The 20,144-nt window shown below is 36.6% G+C and overlaps 1 protein-coding gene across 1 annotated transcript in view; it reads right to left on the reverse strand.

The window, feature by feature from the left end:
• The window catches only part of FAF1 (Fas associated factor 1), a 469,659-nt gene that overhangs the window by 127,308 nt on the left and 322,207 nt on the right, over positions 1 to 20,144 (reverse strand). The window contains exon 13 of the mRNA XM_024739340.1: positions 7,781 to 7,876. Coding sequence (XP_024595108.1) covers positions 7,781 to 7,876 — 96 coding nt within the window. The remainder of the gene's footprint in view (positions 1 to 7,780; positions 7,877 to 20,144) is intronic.

Here is a 20,144-nt window from a genome sequence, read left to right on the forward strand (position 1 = left end):
TAGATTATTATAATACCTAACAATAAGTGTTATGACAGGTAAGTTCAGAGGAGAGCACCTAAATTATTGGGAGTGGGAGGAATCAGGGCAAACTTCTTAGAAAAGGTGATAACCAAACGGCTTGAGATAAAAATTTAGAACTCATACATGCATAAGACAAGCTTATAATTGAAGCTGATATTTCTTTCACCAACTACTTACTATGTCAAAGAGCCAGGTTAAAAGCTTGGGATACAGAGAGAAAACATGGTTCCAAATCTCAAGAAATTCCCATTTTAAAGGAAGCTATATTTAGTTGCAAATATGTCTTTTCCAGTGTGTTAAGAGATACAATAAAAGTATAAGCAAAGACTATTGGAGAATAAAGGAAAGAGTGATTAATTACTTTAGAAGACTGTGCAAGGCCTGACGCAAGTGCTAATATTTAACCCATATCTTTAAAAAAGATATGTGTTGTGGAGTGTATGTAATAGAAGATTGGTGGGGAGGGAGTTGTACTCTAGGCAGAGAAAAAACACAAGCAAGAAACTGGATATTTAAAAAATCAATAAAGAATTCCAAAAAACAAACTGAAACATCAGCTCTATGTATGGAAGAGGAATGTGGACTGGCTATAAGGCTAGAAAGTTTTCATGAAACTAGATTGTAGTAGTCCTTAAATTGGTACACTAAGGTATTTGGACTTTACTCTGATGGCAACAGGGAAATCACTAAAGGTTTTTAGGCGGAGGACTGTTCAAGGGAACAATTTTGATGTGTGTGTGTGTGTGTGTGTGTGTGCGTGTGTGTGTGTATCTGCGTGTGCATGTGCATAGGGAAATCATTAAAGGTTTTTAGGCGGAGGACTGTTCAAGGGAACAATTCTGATGTGTGTGTGTGTGTGTGTGTGTGTGTGTGTGTGTATCTGCGTGTGCATGTGCACGCATGCGCGTGTGTTTGCAGTGGTTTGGCAGCATATGGCAGATTAGACTTGAAGACATGAGAAGGGATACTTATTTCAATGTTCCAAGTGAAAGAATTTGAGAGCCTATACTTTAGTAGTAGTGGGAATTCAATGAAGGGGACAGACTTAAAATATACTTCAGTAGAACTGATAGGGATTGTTGACCAATTAGATTTGAGGATGAAAAAAATGAAAGAGGCATATGAAACAAAAATTTCTAGTTTGGGTGACTGAGTGGTAGGGAAGGTCAGGTTTGGTGAGGAAGAATACTGAGGCCAGTTCTCAGATAGAATACATTTGAGGAAGCTGTAGGGTATCCAGGTAAAAACATCTAGTAGGCAACTGGAAAAAAAAATTCTTTTTAGGAGCTCAAGAAAGAGACCCAGAAAAGATTTAGATTTCGAAATAATCAGCAGATAAATAATAGTAGAGGCTACAGAAATGAATAAGATCATTCAGTTAAAAATTAAAGGAAGAACAGTGATAAGGATAAAAGGGTGGAGAAACAGTAAAAGGGATGGAAAGATAACTGTCAAAGATTAGAAAGGCAATTAAGAGAAAGAATCTGAGAAGTAAGGTGTGAGAAAATCTCAGTGGAGACAAGCAATGTAAACAGATTCAGTAGGATGTGAATTAAGAAAGAGACAGTTATGGCACTGTGACAAAAAAAAAACACAGCACAACAAAGAAACCTGGATTTATAATCAAAAGACCTAGTGTTAAAAAAAAAAAAAAAGACCTAGTGTTGAATACTTTGCATTCTCTGTATGACTCTGGGCAAGCATCATTGCATCACCACTGTAGAAGGTGACATATTGACCCACAGAGTTGGCTGTGAAAGTGAAAAAAGGTGGCATAGCATGGTATTTTATAAAAACTATTTTCTCCTGTCCCATACTTCTTTTTACTGAAGTATAGTTGATGTACAATATTATATGTTACAGGTGTACAACATAGTGGTTCACAACTTTTAAAGGTTATATTCTATTTATAGTTATTATAAAATATTGCCTATATTCCCTGTGTTGTATAATATATCCTTGTAGCTTATTTTATACATAGTAGTTTGTACCTCTTAATCCCCTACCTCTGTCTTGGCCCTCCCTTTCCTCTCCCCACTGGTAACCCCTAGCTTGTTCTCTATATTTGTGAGTCTGCTTCTTTTTTGTTATATTCAGTAGTTTGTTGTATTTTTTAGATTCCACACATAAGTGATATCATATAGTATTTGTCTTTCTCTGTGTTATTCCATTTAGCATAATACCTTCCAAGGCCATCCATGCTACTGCAAATGGTAAAATTCCATTCCTTTTTATGGCTGAGTAGTACTCCATTGTGTGTGTGTGTGTGTGTGTGTGTGTGTGTGTGTGTACACACACACACCAGGACCCCTGGGCTGGAGAGCTCATCGTGGGGCTCAGAACTTACTCCTGTGGGAGAACCTCTGCAATGTAATTATTCTCCAGTTTGTGAGTTGCCCACCTGGGACTATGGGACTTGGCTATATCATGAGTCTGCCCCTCCTACCCATCTCAGTGTAGTTTCTTCTTTATGTCTTTAGTTGGAGGAGATTTTTTCTGATAGGTTCTAGTCTTCTTCATTGATGGTTATTCTGCAAATAGTTGTGATTCTGGTGTGCTTGTGAGAGAAGGTGAGCTCAGGGTCTTTCTACTCCGCCATCTTAGCCGATCTCCCCAAAACTATTATCTGTCTCTAAAAGTTAAATTCAATTTTAGTCACTCCGTAGAAAGAAGCCATGTTGTAGTGAGTTAAGTAAGTAGACAATGAAGAAATAGAGTCAGCCGGTACAGATTACTCTAAGAAGCTTGGCTGTGAAAAAAAGAACAGATGAGCTAACACTTGAAGGGGAGCTAAGTTTGAAGGAATATATATATATATATATTTAGGATGAGAAGATCTGAACATATTCTTAAGATGAAGAGAAGGAAACAATAGAGAGGGAGAGGATAAAAATGCAAGAGAGAGCCCTTAGCCCTCCCATGTTGTGGGAGAGGCTAGTGGGGGTAGGATCAAGATAATGGGCAGAACATAAACTCTAATAGCAAACACCTCAACTAACAAATTAGGTTAAAAAATCTGATGCTGACATAAAAATATTCTAATTTGAACAGTCAAAAAGGAAAGGACCATAAAAATCTTGATATACCAGATCAGTTGGGACAGTTTCAAACGATAGCAGGTCCCTCTATGACTGGAATAAACAGTTTTTGTCTTGGGTTGACAATGAGCATTAATAAGGGTGAGGAGATGGGTTTTGGGGGAGACATGGTAAGTTCAGTTTTATACAGAGTGAATCTGTAGTGGACATTCAGATGGAGATGCTCAGGAGGAAGTGGGTTATTATTTAGCTTGTCTGCCTGTGGTGAGTATGTGGCATTGTACCCATAGGCAAACAAGTTAAATACTTGTCTCAACAAGTTTTAAAAACTGAAACACAGATTATAGGCAACTATCTGCATTCAATTTCATTTTGATAGGTACAAGCTCCTTTACAGAAAGACTGTAAAGACTTTGCAGAAAGGCTTTTTCCACAGCCATATTCCCAGCACTTATGCCAGTGTCAGGTGTACAGTAGGTATGTAATCAGAATTTACTGAATGACTACTGATTGAATCTTTTCTGTCATTTAAGCCAAAACCTACGTATCCTTATCTCCTCCCTCTTACTTCTCCCACAGATCCTATCAGTCACCAATCCTACTGATTTTCCCTCCAAAATATATCCTGATCCACTTCCTTCTCTCTTTTTTTAACTAGTGATGTTCTAGTTGAGGGTCTCATTATCTTCTGCCTGTACTAGCACAATAGATTCATATCTGATTTCTCTGTCTCTAGTCTTGCTTCCTTTACATCTAGCCTCTGCATAGCAAAGTGCTTTTCTCTAAAATGTCCATTTGGGAAAATAAAAAAAAAATCATTCCCCACTTAAAGGCCTTCTGTGCCTGCCCAGAGTTCAAGTTCCCAACTTGACATACAAGACCTACTCACCATTGTCTCATCTTTTATCTTTGTCTTGCACTTTATTTTTATTTTTTTTACAAAGTTCTTTTTTTTTTAAGTCTTTATTGAATTTGTTGCAATATTGCTTCTTTTTTTTTTTTTTAATGTTTTGGTTTTTTGGCTCAGGGCATGTGGGATCTTAACTCTCTGACCAGGGACTGAACCTGCACCCCCTGCATTGGAAGGCGAAGTCTTAACCACTGGACCGCCAGGGAAGTCCCCTCCCACTTTATTTTGCATGAACAAACTGCATTCATGTCGCCCCATATACTACATTATATCATGCTATTTCCTCTGAATGCAATACTATTTCCATGTTTCTTCATTTGTCTGACTGTGACTCATTCTTTTAATTCGATTTGGATGTCAACTGCTGTAGTTCCCTCCTCCCCCCGCTCCTTCTTCTTTTTAAAAAATATTCATTCACAGTTATTTATTCTATGGCTGGTATATACCAGGTACTTTATTTTATTTTGCTTTTTATAAATTTATTTATTTCATTTATTTTATTTTTGGCTACACTGGGTCTTCGTTGCTGCACGAGGACTTTCTCTAGTCGTGTTGAGCGGGGGCTACTCTTCTTTGCGGTGCATGGGCTTCTCATTGTGGTGGCTTCTTTTGCTGTAGAGCATGGGCTCTAGGCACGTGGGCTTCAGTAGTTGTGGCACGTGGGCCCAGTAGTTGTGGCTCGCAGGCTCTAGAGCGCAGGCTCAGTAGTTGTGGCAGACGGGCTTAGCTGCTCCGCGGCATGTGGGATCTTCCCAGGCCAGGGCTTGAACCCGTGTCCCCTGCATTGGCAGGTGTATTATTAAACACTGCGCCACCAGGGAAGCCCCTCAGGCACTTTACTAGGTGTTAGGGCTACAGAGGTAGATGAGGCAGACAAGCCTTTTGCCTAAAAACATTCTTGAAGGTTATAGAACCCTTCCCCCATACATGTGCTCCCCTAGTATCTTATGCTTATCTCACTTTTCTCATTAGTTATATAATACGAAATTTTCAGTTTATATTCATTTGACTAGCACATAGTAAGTATTCAATAGACATCTCTGTAACTGAAAATATAAATCAATAGTTTTAACATCAACTATATTTTAAATTCCTTTTTTTGTTATTCTTGGAATACCCCTCTTGCTCCTCCACTATCAACTGAGGATAGGACGACTCCTAAGGAACCTGGGTCCAGGGGGCCCCTATACTGTTCCACCCAAGCATCCGTGATGTGGAGAGATAGGTACCTAGCTATGTACCCAGAAATATGGGAAGGTCATTGAAAGGGGGCTTAGGAGCAAGGGGAGGATGGGAAGAAAAGAGAAAATATTAAATTGTCATAAGGAAAATGTATTTGCAGGGCCAGAAGGAAGATGTAAGAAACAAAATTCCCCCAGTTAAAGAACACATAACTACAATGCATAAAATTCAAAACCTGAATTTAACTGCTGGTCTCAAGTATCTTCTTCTTAACTCAAGGCTGAAGATAGTCAATGGCAAAATGGTAATTATCTTGAAATACACGAAGTCATATAAGAGAAGGGTTAAAACCAGAAGAAAGAAGCAGAACCACTGGGTGGAAGCTACAAGGTCACAGCTTCCAATTTAATATAAGGTTGATATCAACAGACAGAGATGCTCAACAATGGAACTGGTTGCCTCATGAGGACAGAACCCTGCCATTGGAGATAAAACACAGATACATTTTGAGTGAGCTTCTTTAGCATACAGACTGTGATCCTAATGTTTGGCATGTAGAAGACATTAGAAAAATGTTTAAATGAATGAGGGAGGAATGGATGGGAGATTGTAAATCAAATTTAAAAATCCTTTCCAGTTTTATAATTCTATGACAACATAAAAACCAAGTCACAGCTTCTTTCCCATTTCTCACCAGTCCCCTGGAGGAAGTGGTATTTACAGTTAGCCAGGGAAGGAAAAATAATGGATTCATCCCAGATAATCAGATTTAAAGATATTCCCAAGGGTGGCTGTTTTAGTTTTGCAAAGCTCCCTAACCCTATTCTACCTTCTTCCATAATTAATCTAAAGTGTATGCCAGCCTCAAAAACGCTAGTCCTCAATATATGGCATTGACTTCTTTCCACTGAAGGGATTGCCCATATAACACATATAATGGTGAGGGTGAAAAAAGGAAATAAAATGAAGTGAAACAGTTAACTGTCATCTCTCAGAGCATAGAATAATTAAGAATTTTGGGTGGAGCTAGTTGGCTCCCTTTTAATGTTAGCAGATTTATCCATTAAAGAGTTGACGCATAACGTACTTTAGTCATTAAAAATATACTCAAGCACTAGAAGGAAATATTTCAATAAATTATTTCTGGCAACTTCTGCCAAGCAATGAAACCTTATCATTTTTCCTTTCATGAGGAATTAGTGAGATAAAGTGCTGGAAAATACAGTGTCGGCTCTTTAAAGGAAATTATCATTTTTAGAGTCTCGAAGGAAACAGTACAGTAGTATTTGTAGTAGGGAGAAAACCTCCCTTCTTTGTGGATTTCCAAAAACCGAGTAGCAAATTATCATTTTCACAGGATGATCATAGACTAGAACTTCACTTATGCAGTCCCTTTTCTCTTTCACATATTTAAGCGATATAAGTACATATTCAGAGGATGGCTGCAGAAGTCCTGTGGCAGCTTCCATAATGAATGTCTAAAATATATAAGTTTAAATAAATATTTTGCAACCATATTTTGCATAGAATGTAAGTGGGAAAAGGTTTTACTGGACAAGCTCAAGCTTTTGAATACTTGGATCAGGTACTAGCCTAAAAAACACTGGTATAAATAAAGTTTTTTGTACTATTTATTTATGACCTCTGTTGCATGCACTTTTTAAGTCATGATGATGATTTTTCCTAGTACAGAGTAGCAGCTTAATAAATACTTTTAAAACATTTAAACTGTATGCCCAGGCTCTCTTTCCCATTCCCTTATAACCAAAGTCATGGTTGGACACAGTGCTATTGTAGCCAAGGAAAAGATACTGTCTTTTAATATAGTTCAGACCCACAAAGACACATGCAGGCATATCACATACAGAAACATGTTCAATCTCCTTGCCCCTCTTTGTTTCTACAGCACCCTGTATGCACTGCCATCACTGCATTTATTACATTATGTCATTATTATTGGTTTACTAATTTATCACCTTTGACTGAGCACCTTGATATAGGTACATTGTTATTCATCTTTGTCACCTAGTATTGAGGACAATGCCTGGCTCATAGAAGGTGCTCCAACTCAATGAGTTAAAGGAACTCCAGGATGAATCCTAATAAATGTACTCAACTATATGGTCAGCAGCAAAGAAAATTCCTTTGTTAACCTGACAGTTTTTTTTTTGTGGTACGCGGGCCTCTCACTGTTGTGGCCTCTCCCGTTGCGGAGCACAGGCTCCGGATGCGCAGGCTCAGCGGCCATGGCTCACGGGCCCAGCGCTCCGCGGCATGTGGGATCCTCCCGGACAGGGGCACGAACCCGTGTCCCCTGCATCGGCAGGCGGACTCTCAACCATTGCGCCACCAGGGAAGCCCCAACCTGACAGTTTTAAGTAAAAATTATTTCAACCAATCCACCCAAATTCTGTCTGTTTGAAACATGAAACTTACAGAACAAGAAGGAGCACATTAGCAATAATCTCGCATGGAAAGTTTCTGCCTTTAAGAATTTACTGAGACTTTATTCACGCTACATTAACTTTATCTATTCACTGCTGTGGCAGATAAAAAAGAATAGGAAGTGGGCATGTGAGTGGAGGATAGGCCTTCTGTTCAATGAAAAGCAAGCAAACAGGCTTACCTCTTCGGATTGCTCCCGGGTCTGTGCAGGTGAAGATCTTCTTCCCACTGTAAGTCGATGGCACGGATATGAAAGCCCTGATTCAGCAAGACACATCTGCAAAAAGTAGAATCCATCATTTGTAAACAAAATGAAGTCATATTTCACAAAAAAGTTTTACTTTTCAGGTATTTTCTATTATTTCTGAAGCAAGATTAGAAAGTTCACTCTAGTAGCCTAGGCATTACATTCAAAGGAAGGCTTTGAAAATTTGAAAAATTTTCCATATACGGATGTTACAACAGCAAGGCTATTTTTCATTAGACAATAGACTGGAGCTCCGGGAAACTGTAACAAGCCTAAAGTAAAGCTAATCATATACACCTCCCCACCCCAGCATGTCTGTTACTTTTCTGATTAGTAGAATAACACCTCTATTTCCCAATTCCCAGGGCAGTACTTTATAAATCTATTTTGAAGGGTACTTGGAAGAGTGTTTGTCGAAGGCATTTAAAAAAAACAAACACATTTCTATACATGGTAACAATGTCATTTATGCTCTAATCAATATTAATCCACAATTTCAGATCATTATAGCTGATGAGTCTATAATATATGTAAAGCTCCTAGCACAGTCCCTGGCACACAGACATTCAGTTTTATTACCATTATGATCTAAAACGCTAACCAAATTTAGCCCAAACAATGAAAGTAATATATATTTATTTCTATTGAATTTTATTTTGGGTCTGATATTAAATAACTATTTTGAGATTTAAATTAAATTTAGGAAAATATGAATGCATGTCACTTTTGTCTGCATAAAAGAATTAAAACAATATTAAATAGCCAAAGGACGGTATTTTTCTTTGGTGTTAGTAAAATGACACACATTTAATGTACTGATGCTATACAGTGAAGTTCCTTTTATTCTTATTAGAAATAAAATAGGGTATCCACTAGCACACTGAAAGCATTCATTATAACTTTGGGGGAGGTGTGAATTAAACTGATATATGAGGAAACCCAAATATCTGTAAATTCATAGGGACCAGACACAATAATGGGTCAGTCCTAACTACAATTCAAACGTGTTATAATTAGGCTAATTATCTGAAGACAAATACTGGAATGGAAGATGCAAATGTCACCTAAATATCCAGGTATTTTCAGTCGTGTATGGTATGTGCTGTCGTATAGATTATACAGATAAAAATCATGTGTTTTTTTATTGTTATCTTTCCTTTAGTCTCATTAGAGGTTTTTGTTTGTTTGCTTTTGCACCTAGATATTTTGGCATTGTATTTTACAAATGCTAGAAGGCCTGATTAATAAAATAAATAAATAAAAGCAAAACTGCAATGACTGTCATTTCTACTCAATTATATCCATCAAAATAATTGTCACAATTAGCTCAATTTATTTCATTTCAGTACAAATAAAAGCAAAGCTAAGCTGGATAAGAAGCACAGGCAAAATTTCAAGACATGCTGCCTTCATTTTTTCATTTGAAAAAAGTTCTCCTCCCTCACTCTGAAATCCTCTGGTAATGAAATAGTAATGATGGTAAATGTCACTGACAATCAGAAGCAGTGTAGTGTAATGGAAAGAGAACTGGAAGAGCCAGAAAAATCTCAATTTAAGTACCACCTAGCTTCCTGATCTTGGAAAAGTCATTTCTCTGTTCTAAGCTAGAGTTCCCTCTTCTATTAATTGAGGTGAGTAATCCCTGCCCTAACTACCTCAATGGACTTTTGAAAGGGTTAAAAAGAATAAAATAAGAAAAGATGGCTTTGAAACTATACTGAAATAGGCAGAAGAGCTGTTATCACTCCAATGGTCATTATTTTTAGGACCTGGCGAAGAGGAATGGTGATTAACTTCCACTGTCACTACCTTTGCATACAGAGCAATCGTAAATTAAAAGAGGACATATTTTAGGAGGAGCTGGAGGAAGGCGCTCACTAAAAGTACATGGTACTACAAATGGGCTGGCTCTTTAATGGGCTTGTCTCCACAGTTATCAATATTAACCTTCCCCATAGCTACTAAAATTCCTGAAGATAAGAGGACAGTGGCCAGCACTTTCTCCTTAGTCTATAGCTGAACAAGTAGGCCTCACTCTACACTGAGGAAATTAAAGGGTCAAGAATTTCTATGTGCCTGGCATTGATTAAATATAAGGCATAGTGTCTGTTTTAAGGGAACAGATATACCAGTCGGGGAGACAAGAGATACACATAGGAACAGAGACAGAAAAAGGAATACAAATGAGTCAAGCTGGGATTATATCACAGTCTCAGTAGAGCTGGGGACCCCTTGGAAGGGACAATAGTTACTTAGAGAGTGATTTCAAGAAGTTAGGGCTACAGTAAAGGTTTGCTGGGACTCATGACCAAAGCTGTAACAGATGTGAAGTCAGAAGGCGGAGGTTCCCGGCTGGCTAAAGCACTCAACGACAATGGGCAAAATCACTTAGAATTTCTGTACTCCAGTTTTCTTACTTAGAAAATGGTGTATTACAATTGTTCTATTTCTCTCACAGAGCTGGTATGAAGATCCAATAAGATAATGTATGTGAAATCAAATGGTTATGTAATTGTAAATAACCAATATTATTATCATTGGAGTATTTATTTTGCAAGAAATTAGAAAAAGAAATTTCTAGGTTTGTTTGACTAGAAATTTGCAGGTTTGTTTGACTTTATAGTTGAAAATTTACATTTAGATTTACATACATCATATTAGTTAATTAACCTCTATATAATGGTAATCTTTCAATCACAAGATTGCTTTAAACTACTTTTTCACTAACCTCTCCCAATCCTTAAGTATCCAGAAGATTATACCCCTAGGTATGTGGCAAGTATGTAGAATTAAACAGTAAAATAAAGGAATCTTGACTTTATCCTATATTGAATTTTTGAACCCATTTTGAATCTCTGCATCTGCCATGATGGGAAGTCAAAGAATTAAGTCTAATATAGCCAGAAAAAAACTGAATAAAGAGTTGAAAATAGATTTTGAAATGAGTCACAGTCCTTCACTGTACTAGGTTAAAGCAGTTTTTCCCCAGAAAGTAACACTGTGAGTTATATTCTTTCATTAACTACTTGAACTTGCATACTTAAACACATTGGTGGGGTGGAAAAATTTGTAAACTGGTAATCTCTAGGAACAGAAATACTCAAAAAAGCCTTTCTATATAAAGAACAATGATCCCTATTTGAGCGAATACCATAAATTTAAGCTTGAAATTATACTGGAAATAAACACAGATCTTGGCTATGTAACGAATAAGAATACAGATAATATTTGTAACTGAAAAGTGGAGAGGACAAAAAAACCTGTAAGTCTAGCTTAACACTGTAGAAGGTTCTATGAGGGCAAGAACGGGGCCTGTCTAGTTCTCTCCTAAGCTTATCATTAAGAAAATTGTTAACAATCCCTATAGTTGAGTGAAAAAAGAAAAATATCTCTGAGATTAAAATAAATGGCTCTAATGTACATGAAAATTGGATATGAGTATTATAAAACCTAAAAAATATAAATTGTAGGAGAGACACAGAATCAAAGAAATTCCATAAGACACTTATATACCTAAAATACCAAAATATAAGATTAGGTCTTATCTAAAATTCTTTCTCCGAAAACGTTGCCTTATATTTGTGTTTACAAAGGTTCTCATATTACAGAGTGCCCCCTCAAATACTTTAATTTTAACTACAATAGACTGTTTGGGAAAAACAAATTAGCCTGAAATAACCCTTCCCCTCTCCTGTCAATGATGCTTCAGGTGCTTACAGAGCTCATCTGTCAGAACTGGTTAATAAAGGAGACAAGGATATTTAACACCAATTTCATGATTATTCTTAGAGGTATAATCTCACAACTGCAAGTGTTGGAAGTCCTTATAAATAAGCCTTTAAAAGATATTTTGGAAAATGTCTTGGGAAGATGATGAATATACACCTATAAGACAGATGAAACTAAACAAATAAAAAACAAAAAAACCATCGCTGCCCTAATGATACATAATAGAGATAGTATTAGACCAGTACTTTCTCACAGGGTTGGGATAAGCCTGAGCTAATATGTGTAAAGCATTAAGAACAATGCCTAGCCCACAGTAGATGCTCAACAAACGCTCTTTTTGTTATTCTGTGAATGAGTACTTGTGGCTTGGGATAAAATGACCAGTGAGAACATAACACTCATTCAAAATAATGCTAAATTAATGAATTAATTTGACAAGTATATATTCTACTACATTAACACAAAAAGCTTATATATTTTAAACTGTTCAACAAACTCCTCTTTACAAAAATAAGCGATTTTACAGTATTTACATTTTAAAAATAAGACCACATTTTTAAGCATGATAGCCACTGTAGGCAAGAATTCAAGCTGATTCTTCTTGTCAGCTGATGACTGAAAGTGTAACAGGGAAGAACAAATGTGACCCCATATTTGATCTGTTTCTTTTACTTTAACCTCTGTATTCTAACTGCTTTTTCTACAAGTTAGGAATGTTGCCTATAGCCTGAAAATATACATGATAGCCCATTCTCAAGGCTCTGACCTTCAAAGGTATAAAACTTTTCCATTCATATACAGATAAAAAGCTGCAGAACAGAAAATAACATTTGTCTTGTTGGAGGTTTACAGGAACACTGTGGCTGGACCTATCTATGTGGACAGCTGCAAGAACAAAGGATTCCAGCACTAAGAAGTTTGCAACAACCAACAACACCCTTCCCCTTTTAGTATAAAAGAAGCCTGAATTCTAACTCAGGTAAGATGGTTCTTTGGGACACTAGTACACCATCTTCTCGGTCTGCTGGCTTTCCAAATAAAGTCACTATTCCTTGCCTCAACAACTCGATTTATTGGCCTGTCATGCGGTGAGCAGTATGAGCTTGGACTCAGTACCATAAGGATGTCAAATTTGTTTTTAAATTAGACTTGAAGAGGGCTTCCCTGGTGGTGCAGTGGTTAAGAATCCGCCTGCCAATTCAGGGGACATGGGTTCGAGCCCTGGCCCGGGAAGATCCCACATGCCGCAGAGCAACTAAGCCTGTGCACCACAACTACTGAGCCTGAGCTCTAGAGCCCACAGCCACAACTACTGAGCCCACGTGCCACAACTACTGAAGCCTGCGTGCCTAGAGCCTGTGCTCCGCAACAAGAGAAGCCACCACAGTGAGAAGCCCGCACACTGCAACAAAGAGTAGCCTCCACTCGCTGCAACTAGAGAAAGCCCACGTGCAGCAACAAAGACCCAACACAGCCAAAAATAAATAAATAAATAGATAAATTTATTTAAAAATAAATTAGACTTGAAGAAAAATGACCAAAATCAAGTAAATCTGCAGTGTTAATAAATAATCTGAGGAAAATGCAGGCACTTAAAAAATTCTTGTGGATTGTTAAAAGCAACTCTTTAATAACAGGAGACAGGTGAATGTAGCATGGACTTTTTGAATTAATAATACGTATTTAAAGTTCATCTATGTCTTTTCATGAATTGAGAGCTCATTTCTTTTTAGTGAGGAACAATATCCCATTGTCTGGATGTACCAGTTTATTTCTACATTCACCTACTGAAGGATACCTAGGTTGCTTCCAGGTTATGGCAATTATGAATAAAGCTTCTATAAACATCTGTGTATAGGTTTTTGTGTGGACATACGTTTTCGACTCCCTTGGGTGAATACCAAGGAGCACAATTGCTAGATCATATGGTAAGAGTATATTTATTTTTGTAAGAAACTGCCAAGCTGTCTTCTAAGTGGCTGTACCATTTTGCATTCCCACCAGCAACACCCACCAGCAACAAATGAGAGTTCCTGTTGCTCTACATCCTCACCAGCATTTGCTGTTGTCAGTGTGCTGGCTTTTGGCCATTCTAATAAGTGTGTAATGGTATATCACTGTTATTTTAATTTGCATTTCCTGATGACATGTGCTTTAGCATCTTTTCCTATGTTCTTTTGTCATTTGTGGATATTCTCTGGTGAGGTGTCTCCTAAGGTCTTTGGCCCATATTTTAACTGAATTGTTTGTTTTTTTGTTGAGTTTTAAGATTCCTTTGTATATTTTGGATAACAGTCCCTTATCAAATGTATCTTTTGTAGATGTTTTCCCCCAGTTTGTGGCTTGTCTTCTAATTCTATTGAAAGCAAGAACTTTTAAAGTCAGAGTTCCTGAGTTCAAATTCACTTCTGCTAGTCACTGTTCTACTATTTACTCCAATCAATATTTTATATCTCAAAGCTCAGTTTCTTCACCTATAAAAATGGATAATATTACCTCTCCTAACAGGCTTTCTGTGAGAATGGCTTAAAGAAGAATACATTTGCCACACAGTAGATATTCCAACAGTTAGTGAATACTCTTAAAATCTACTTGAAGTTCTTTCTTTTCTTCTTATAGAAAGTATTTAGTATTTTCTTAGGAAGACATTATGCCAATGATTCTCAAAGTGTGGTCTACAAACACAAGGTTCTTAAGACCCTTTTAGGGGTCCCACAAAGTCAAAATAATTTTCTAAATAAATACTTATATAGTATTTGACTTTTTCACTATGTTTTTTACACTGATGGTAAAAAAGCAATGGTGGGCAAAACTGCTGGTGCCTTAGCACAAACCAAAGTAGTGACACCATATTGTGTTAAAGTCTCCAGTGCCACGTACTCACTGTAAAAATGCCAATTTCACTTAAGAATGTCGCTGTTGAATGGGCAAAAATTATTACTTTTAATTAAAGTTGACTCTTGAGCACATGCCTTTTAATATTCTATGTGACAACTGGGAAGTATGCATAAAGCACTCACACAGCAGAGAATTAAGGTTGTGCTGAGGGAAAAGCACTTGTATAATTGAGCTGTGTTCTGAACCAGCTACTTTTTCCATGGAACACTATTATTACTTAATGACTGGCAGACGAACTATGGTTATTCAGATTTAGGTATTTGACAGGATTCTCCTCCAAAATGAATGAAGCAAGCTTGTTATTTCAAGGCACAAGTCTGGAAATATTAATTGCCAATGACAAAATTTGAGTTTTCAAAATTAAAAATTAAAATTTTGGAAAATCATCAGCCACCATGGACTCAATAGCTCCCTAATGCTTAAAGACTTTTCTAATGAGATCGGTGGTGATATTAGCAGAAGTGATTTTTTGATATTATATAATGAAATCTTTCAACATTAGAAAATCTGTATAACTCAGAGGACCAATACTCTCCAAATAACAATGAATTCATGACGTTGTAAAATCAGGTATGGATAAAGGATCTACTCAAAGTGCAAGACAGACCAAGGGATATTGCTGTAACAAAGTACAAAAAGTACATTGATATGGCTCCAGATTCCACATTGAAACCAGCCTTTAGAAAACTATCACTTGTCAGTTTAGTATCAAAGAAGAATATTCACAATTATCTGAAAAGACTATTAAAATACTCCTCCCTTTTCCAACTACAGATCAGTGTGAGGATAGAGTTTCTTCATATACGTCAACAAAAACAACATATCAGAACAGGCTGAATTCAGAAGATATGAGAATACAAATTGTCTTCAATTAAGCCTGACGTTAAGGAGATATGTAAAAGTGTAAAACATCACTCTACTCACTAATTTTATTTTTTGGAAAATACAATTACTTTCCATAAAAGAAATGCTATTTATATTAACATATAATCAATTTATTATTGTTATCTTAAACATTTAATTTTTCTCAATATTAATTCTGAATATGACAAATGTCAGTAGATATAATCTACATAAACCAAAGCTCTTTGGCACCTTGATGACTTTTTAAGAGTACAAAAGGATCCTGAGACCAAAAAGTTGTGAACTGCTGGAGTATGCAATGCGCACAGATGAAACCAATTTTCATAAATAATAATGGCAATTATTTGAAACAATTGAGAAGCCTCCAAAGCACATTCTTCTATGAAGTTTGAGAATCTTCTCAATGTTTCCTCTTACATAATTTCCTTATAAACAAATTAAAATGAAATACCAAAACAATGTGCAAAATGTAAACCATCATAATTGATCACTGGCTATCTCTGACAAGTATTATTATTATTTTAGGCTTGGTCCTCAGGGTGTTTATTAGGTCCTTCTCAGTAATGCTTTCTTTAAACATATGGATTGGCTCCTAAAAGTATTTTTATTTTGTAGCGAAATTTTAGCCTTTCCCCAAATACACACTTGTAGCCTGTCTTTATTCCTCACTGTTAATGACACGTTAAGACATTTAAAAAGTATTGAACAAGAATTTAGGAGACCAGGTTATGGGACCTTGAGCCAGTCATCAGGAGAATTAACATTCTCTTTTGTAATATATGGGAGCAACCCACATGAATGACCTCTGAGATCCCTTCCAACTCTAATGGACTGTGATCTTAATAAGTCACTAAGAAAACTCAGTTCAGTCACCTGCAGGATCCTCACCCTGCATGTGACACACTTAGTAACACAAACTAACAGTTCTGAAAGTATAGCTTTACTATATGTATCTTTAAAAAATCAGTTTGTAAAATACAATTCCCTTGTGTTTCAAAAAGAACATTAATAAAAGAAAGTTTTTTTACAACCATGTTTTCAAGCTTGTCATCATCTTGACACCAGCATCATTAATTCCATCCAGGTTTGGGAATGCTACTGGGCACCAGCATTAAATACAATCAACACAGTATGAAGAATATATAGGGGCTTCCCTGGTGGCGCAGTGGTTAAGAATCTGCCTGCCAGTGCAGGGGACACGGGTTCGATCCCTGATCTGGGAAGATCCCACATGCTGCGGAGCAACTAAGCCTGCGTGCCACAACTACTGAAGCCCGTGCGCTTAGAGCCCGTGCTCCACAACAAGAGAAGACACTGCAATGAAAAGCTCCCGCACTGCAACGAAGAGCAGCCCCCGCTCGCCACAACTAGAGAAAGCCTGCGCACAGCAACAAAGACCCAACGCAGCCAATAAATAAATAAATAATTTAAAAAGAAATAGTGTTTTTAAAAAAAGAATATATACATACCACATATACACACAAACACTAAGTATTGCTTTATTGAGGTATAATTGATCTACAATAAGTACACATATTTTGAAGAGTATCATTTGATAAGTTTTGAAATACGTATATTTACCCATGAAACCACTCAGTAGTTTTAAAAATATTTTTTAACTAATTGCTATTATTGAGAGTTTAATGTGTATTGGTATTGTACAAATTGCTTTATATGCATTACTCCACTTAGTTCTCACAATAACCCTGCCAGATAGGTATTATTATAATCCCCTTTTTAAAGATGAGGATACTAAGCCTTACATAGATTAAGAAGTTTGGCCAAGGTCATACAGGTACTGAGTAGCAAACCAAAATTAAACTCAGGCAGTCTTATCTCAGAGCCATTTAAAAAGAATTCAATCAAACAACTATTAAGGCCCAACTATATGTTGTCTTATGGTCTGATAAACAATAATTACTTTCTTTGGCTTAATTAAAACAGCTACTCCTAGATACCATCAATTTGCCAGGTACTATATATTAAGTGCTTAACATATGTCTACCCTACATGATGATCCTACAAATTAAAGACAATCATGATTGTATAAATCATAAAACAGCCTTAGAGAGGTAGAATAATTTATGTAAGATCAATCAACCACTAAGTGACAAAGCAGATTTTACTCCAAAGGCCATGGAGTTTTCAACTACATCATGTTTCTGAGCAACACGAAGCCTTTTTACGAGCCCCGAAGATGACTGCTGGATCAACCCTTCAAAATTTTCAGAAGCTCACTGCTTAGCTAGACAGATTATTAAGGTAGTTTTAAGCAAAACTGAATCATGAGGCTGAAGTTTCATTTACTGCCAACCAGAGTGCAAATCAAAAAAGCTTATTTATTCACAATCCAAGCCTTTTTTTTTTTTTAAATCACTTATGTGCTAGAAAAGTCACAGAGCTTTTAATTTGTGGCAGGTTGAAGCAAGCATATTAAGAATGTTAGTTACCAAGTGCACCTCCACTTGTCTGGACTAGCCCACTGTCACATTCTTGTAGCAGGGTTAAATAGCAGTTTAGTCACCTCATAAAAAAACACACTGTTAAAAAGGAAGTGACTAATAATAATCTGGAACCAATAGAATATCATGAGATGTATAAGTCAAGATCAATTATCTACAAAACTCCTGCGTAAATAGCTAAAAAACTGTGTCCTCTGTCTGGCCTTGCTGTGTTATAGTGCCCAATTGATTTGGCAAGTTGGTAAGGTTTAATGAAATAAACCAACAATAACAAATTCTGAGGTTTTTTTGTTATGTACATAAACATGAATGTTATCATATAAGAAAGCAGAGCTGGAAGAAACAAGGATGGCTTCCTACAGATGGCTTCATTTTAGACTCATAAGATACTAGAATCAGAAGGGTCCTTAGAATTCATCAATTGTGGCATCCCAGGCAGGAGACCACAGATCTTGAAGCCTTAACTGAGTTAAGCATTGCTGCCATACCCTCCCTGTCAAGCATCTCCAGCTCCATTCCAAGGTAGCATTGAGAATCTCCAGAGGGAAAGGTATCAGCAGCCTATTCTTAAACTTATTCTATCAGGAGTCCCATCATCCTCAACAGATTCCAAATGAAAGGCAGTTTCTTCTCACAAGATGTAGTCTAATCCTCACATTTAACAGGGAGAGAAACTGAGATGTAGAGAGGTAAAATTGTTTTCCCCAAGTCACATATCTGCTTAATGATAGCAAAAACATATTCTCTTGACTCGTATCCTACGTCTTTCTACTAACTAATGTTAATGGTGTTCTTCAGATGTTATAGTTAGTTGTAAAATAATAACTATCTTGATTTAATTACCTCAAATTTCTAAAAAATTTTAGAAAATATATATGAAAATAATCAGAAATGCTTCTGCCTTGTTCTTTGCTTCTTTTAATCTGCCTGGGAGCTTCAGAACAAGGAGAATCACCTGATGCTACTTTTCCACATTATGATTGCCCACCTTCATGCTTCTCTGCACTTGGTCCAACATTACCTTGAGTTCTTTCTATCAAAAAAGAAGGATGCTCAACACAGAAGTTTAAAAAAAAAATCTTCTATTGCATCCTAGCCCCTAAAACCAGATTACACCATAGGGAGATAAAAAGTTGCCCACTGCAACAGAATTAGATGTATTTTTATAAACTAAATATATAGATAATAACAGCATCCTTGAATCCTACTATTTATTGATTCTAATGAGTATACTTAGAAGAGCATCTGAAATACTTCAGAATACTAGAATACTACTGAAGAGCATTAAATTATGCAAGAAATACTGCCCTATTAGACCATTCTGATGCTGCCTAGTGGCATAGTCTTTCCCACACCTATTTAGCAAAAACGATCAGGTTTACTTGCATAAAGATAGTAGTACAGGCAAGCAGACAAGTTGTTATTTGCAAGGCAACTTTAAACCGAAGAAGCTATTTCAACTGAATCAAGAGTTCTGTTTTAAAGTCAACTATTTTGCACAGAGGCCAATTATCCATGTTGCGAATTAAAATGGTACTGGTTTCTCAGTTTCTGTCTCTACTGCTTTATGTTATTTAATTGCTTATGAGCACCCTCTGGTGGAGGGCAGAAGAGAGAAAATAAGATTAAATATATTGCTTCTAACCCACAAGACTGGTGAGGGGGAGAAAGTAATCTGAAACATGTGCAGATTTCTCTTGACTTTGCCCTTCTTCTTCCCTATAATTACTTCATAATTTAGAGCTATTTGCTGAATAAGCTATACTAACCATATCGTTACTCAGAGTCTATAACTTAGTCATTCAATAAACATTTATTAAGTTCCTATTATATGCCAGGTACTTGGATGCAGATAACCTGGCTTAGCATCCTAGTTTTGATATTTAATGTCATTTCCCAGGTAAGTCGCTTAACCTCGTAAGACTTCAGTTTCGCCATATGAGAAATAAGAATAATATCTTGGTTGACAACATTAAAAGATGATAAATAAAAAGGTGCCTAGAATAGTGGACTTAGTTAATTTTGCAATTTGAAACACACACACACACAACTTAATCTTTGGCTCTTTGACAGAAGGAAGGAATATCATATAGGTGTTTCCAGATGCAATGCAAAATTATTTGTCTTTTAAGAAATTTAAGCCTACTCACAGATACAGGAAACAAACTAGTGGTTACCAATGGGGAGGGGGAGGGGTGATTTAGGGGTGGGGGAGTGAGAGATACAAACTATTGGGTGTAAGATAGGCTCAAGGATGTACTGTACAATGCATGGAATATAGCCACTATTTTGTTTTGTAATAATTGTGAATGGAAAGTAACCTTTAAAATTGTATAAAAATTTAA

This window comes from Neophocaena asiaeorientalis, unplaced genomic scaffold (genome assembly GCF_003031525.2).
Source record: "Neophocaena asiaeorientalis asiaeorientalis breed wild unplaced genomic scaffold, Neophocaena_asiaeorientalis_V1.1 scaffold138, whole genome shotgun sequence".
Classification (NCBI taxonomy): domain Eukaryota; kingdom Metazoa; phylum Chordata; class Mammalia; order Artiodactyla; family Phocoenidae; genus Neophocaena; species Neophocaena asiaeorientalis.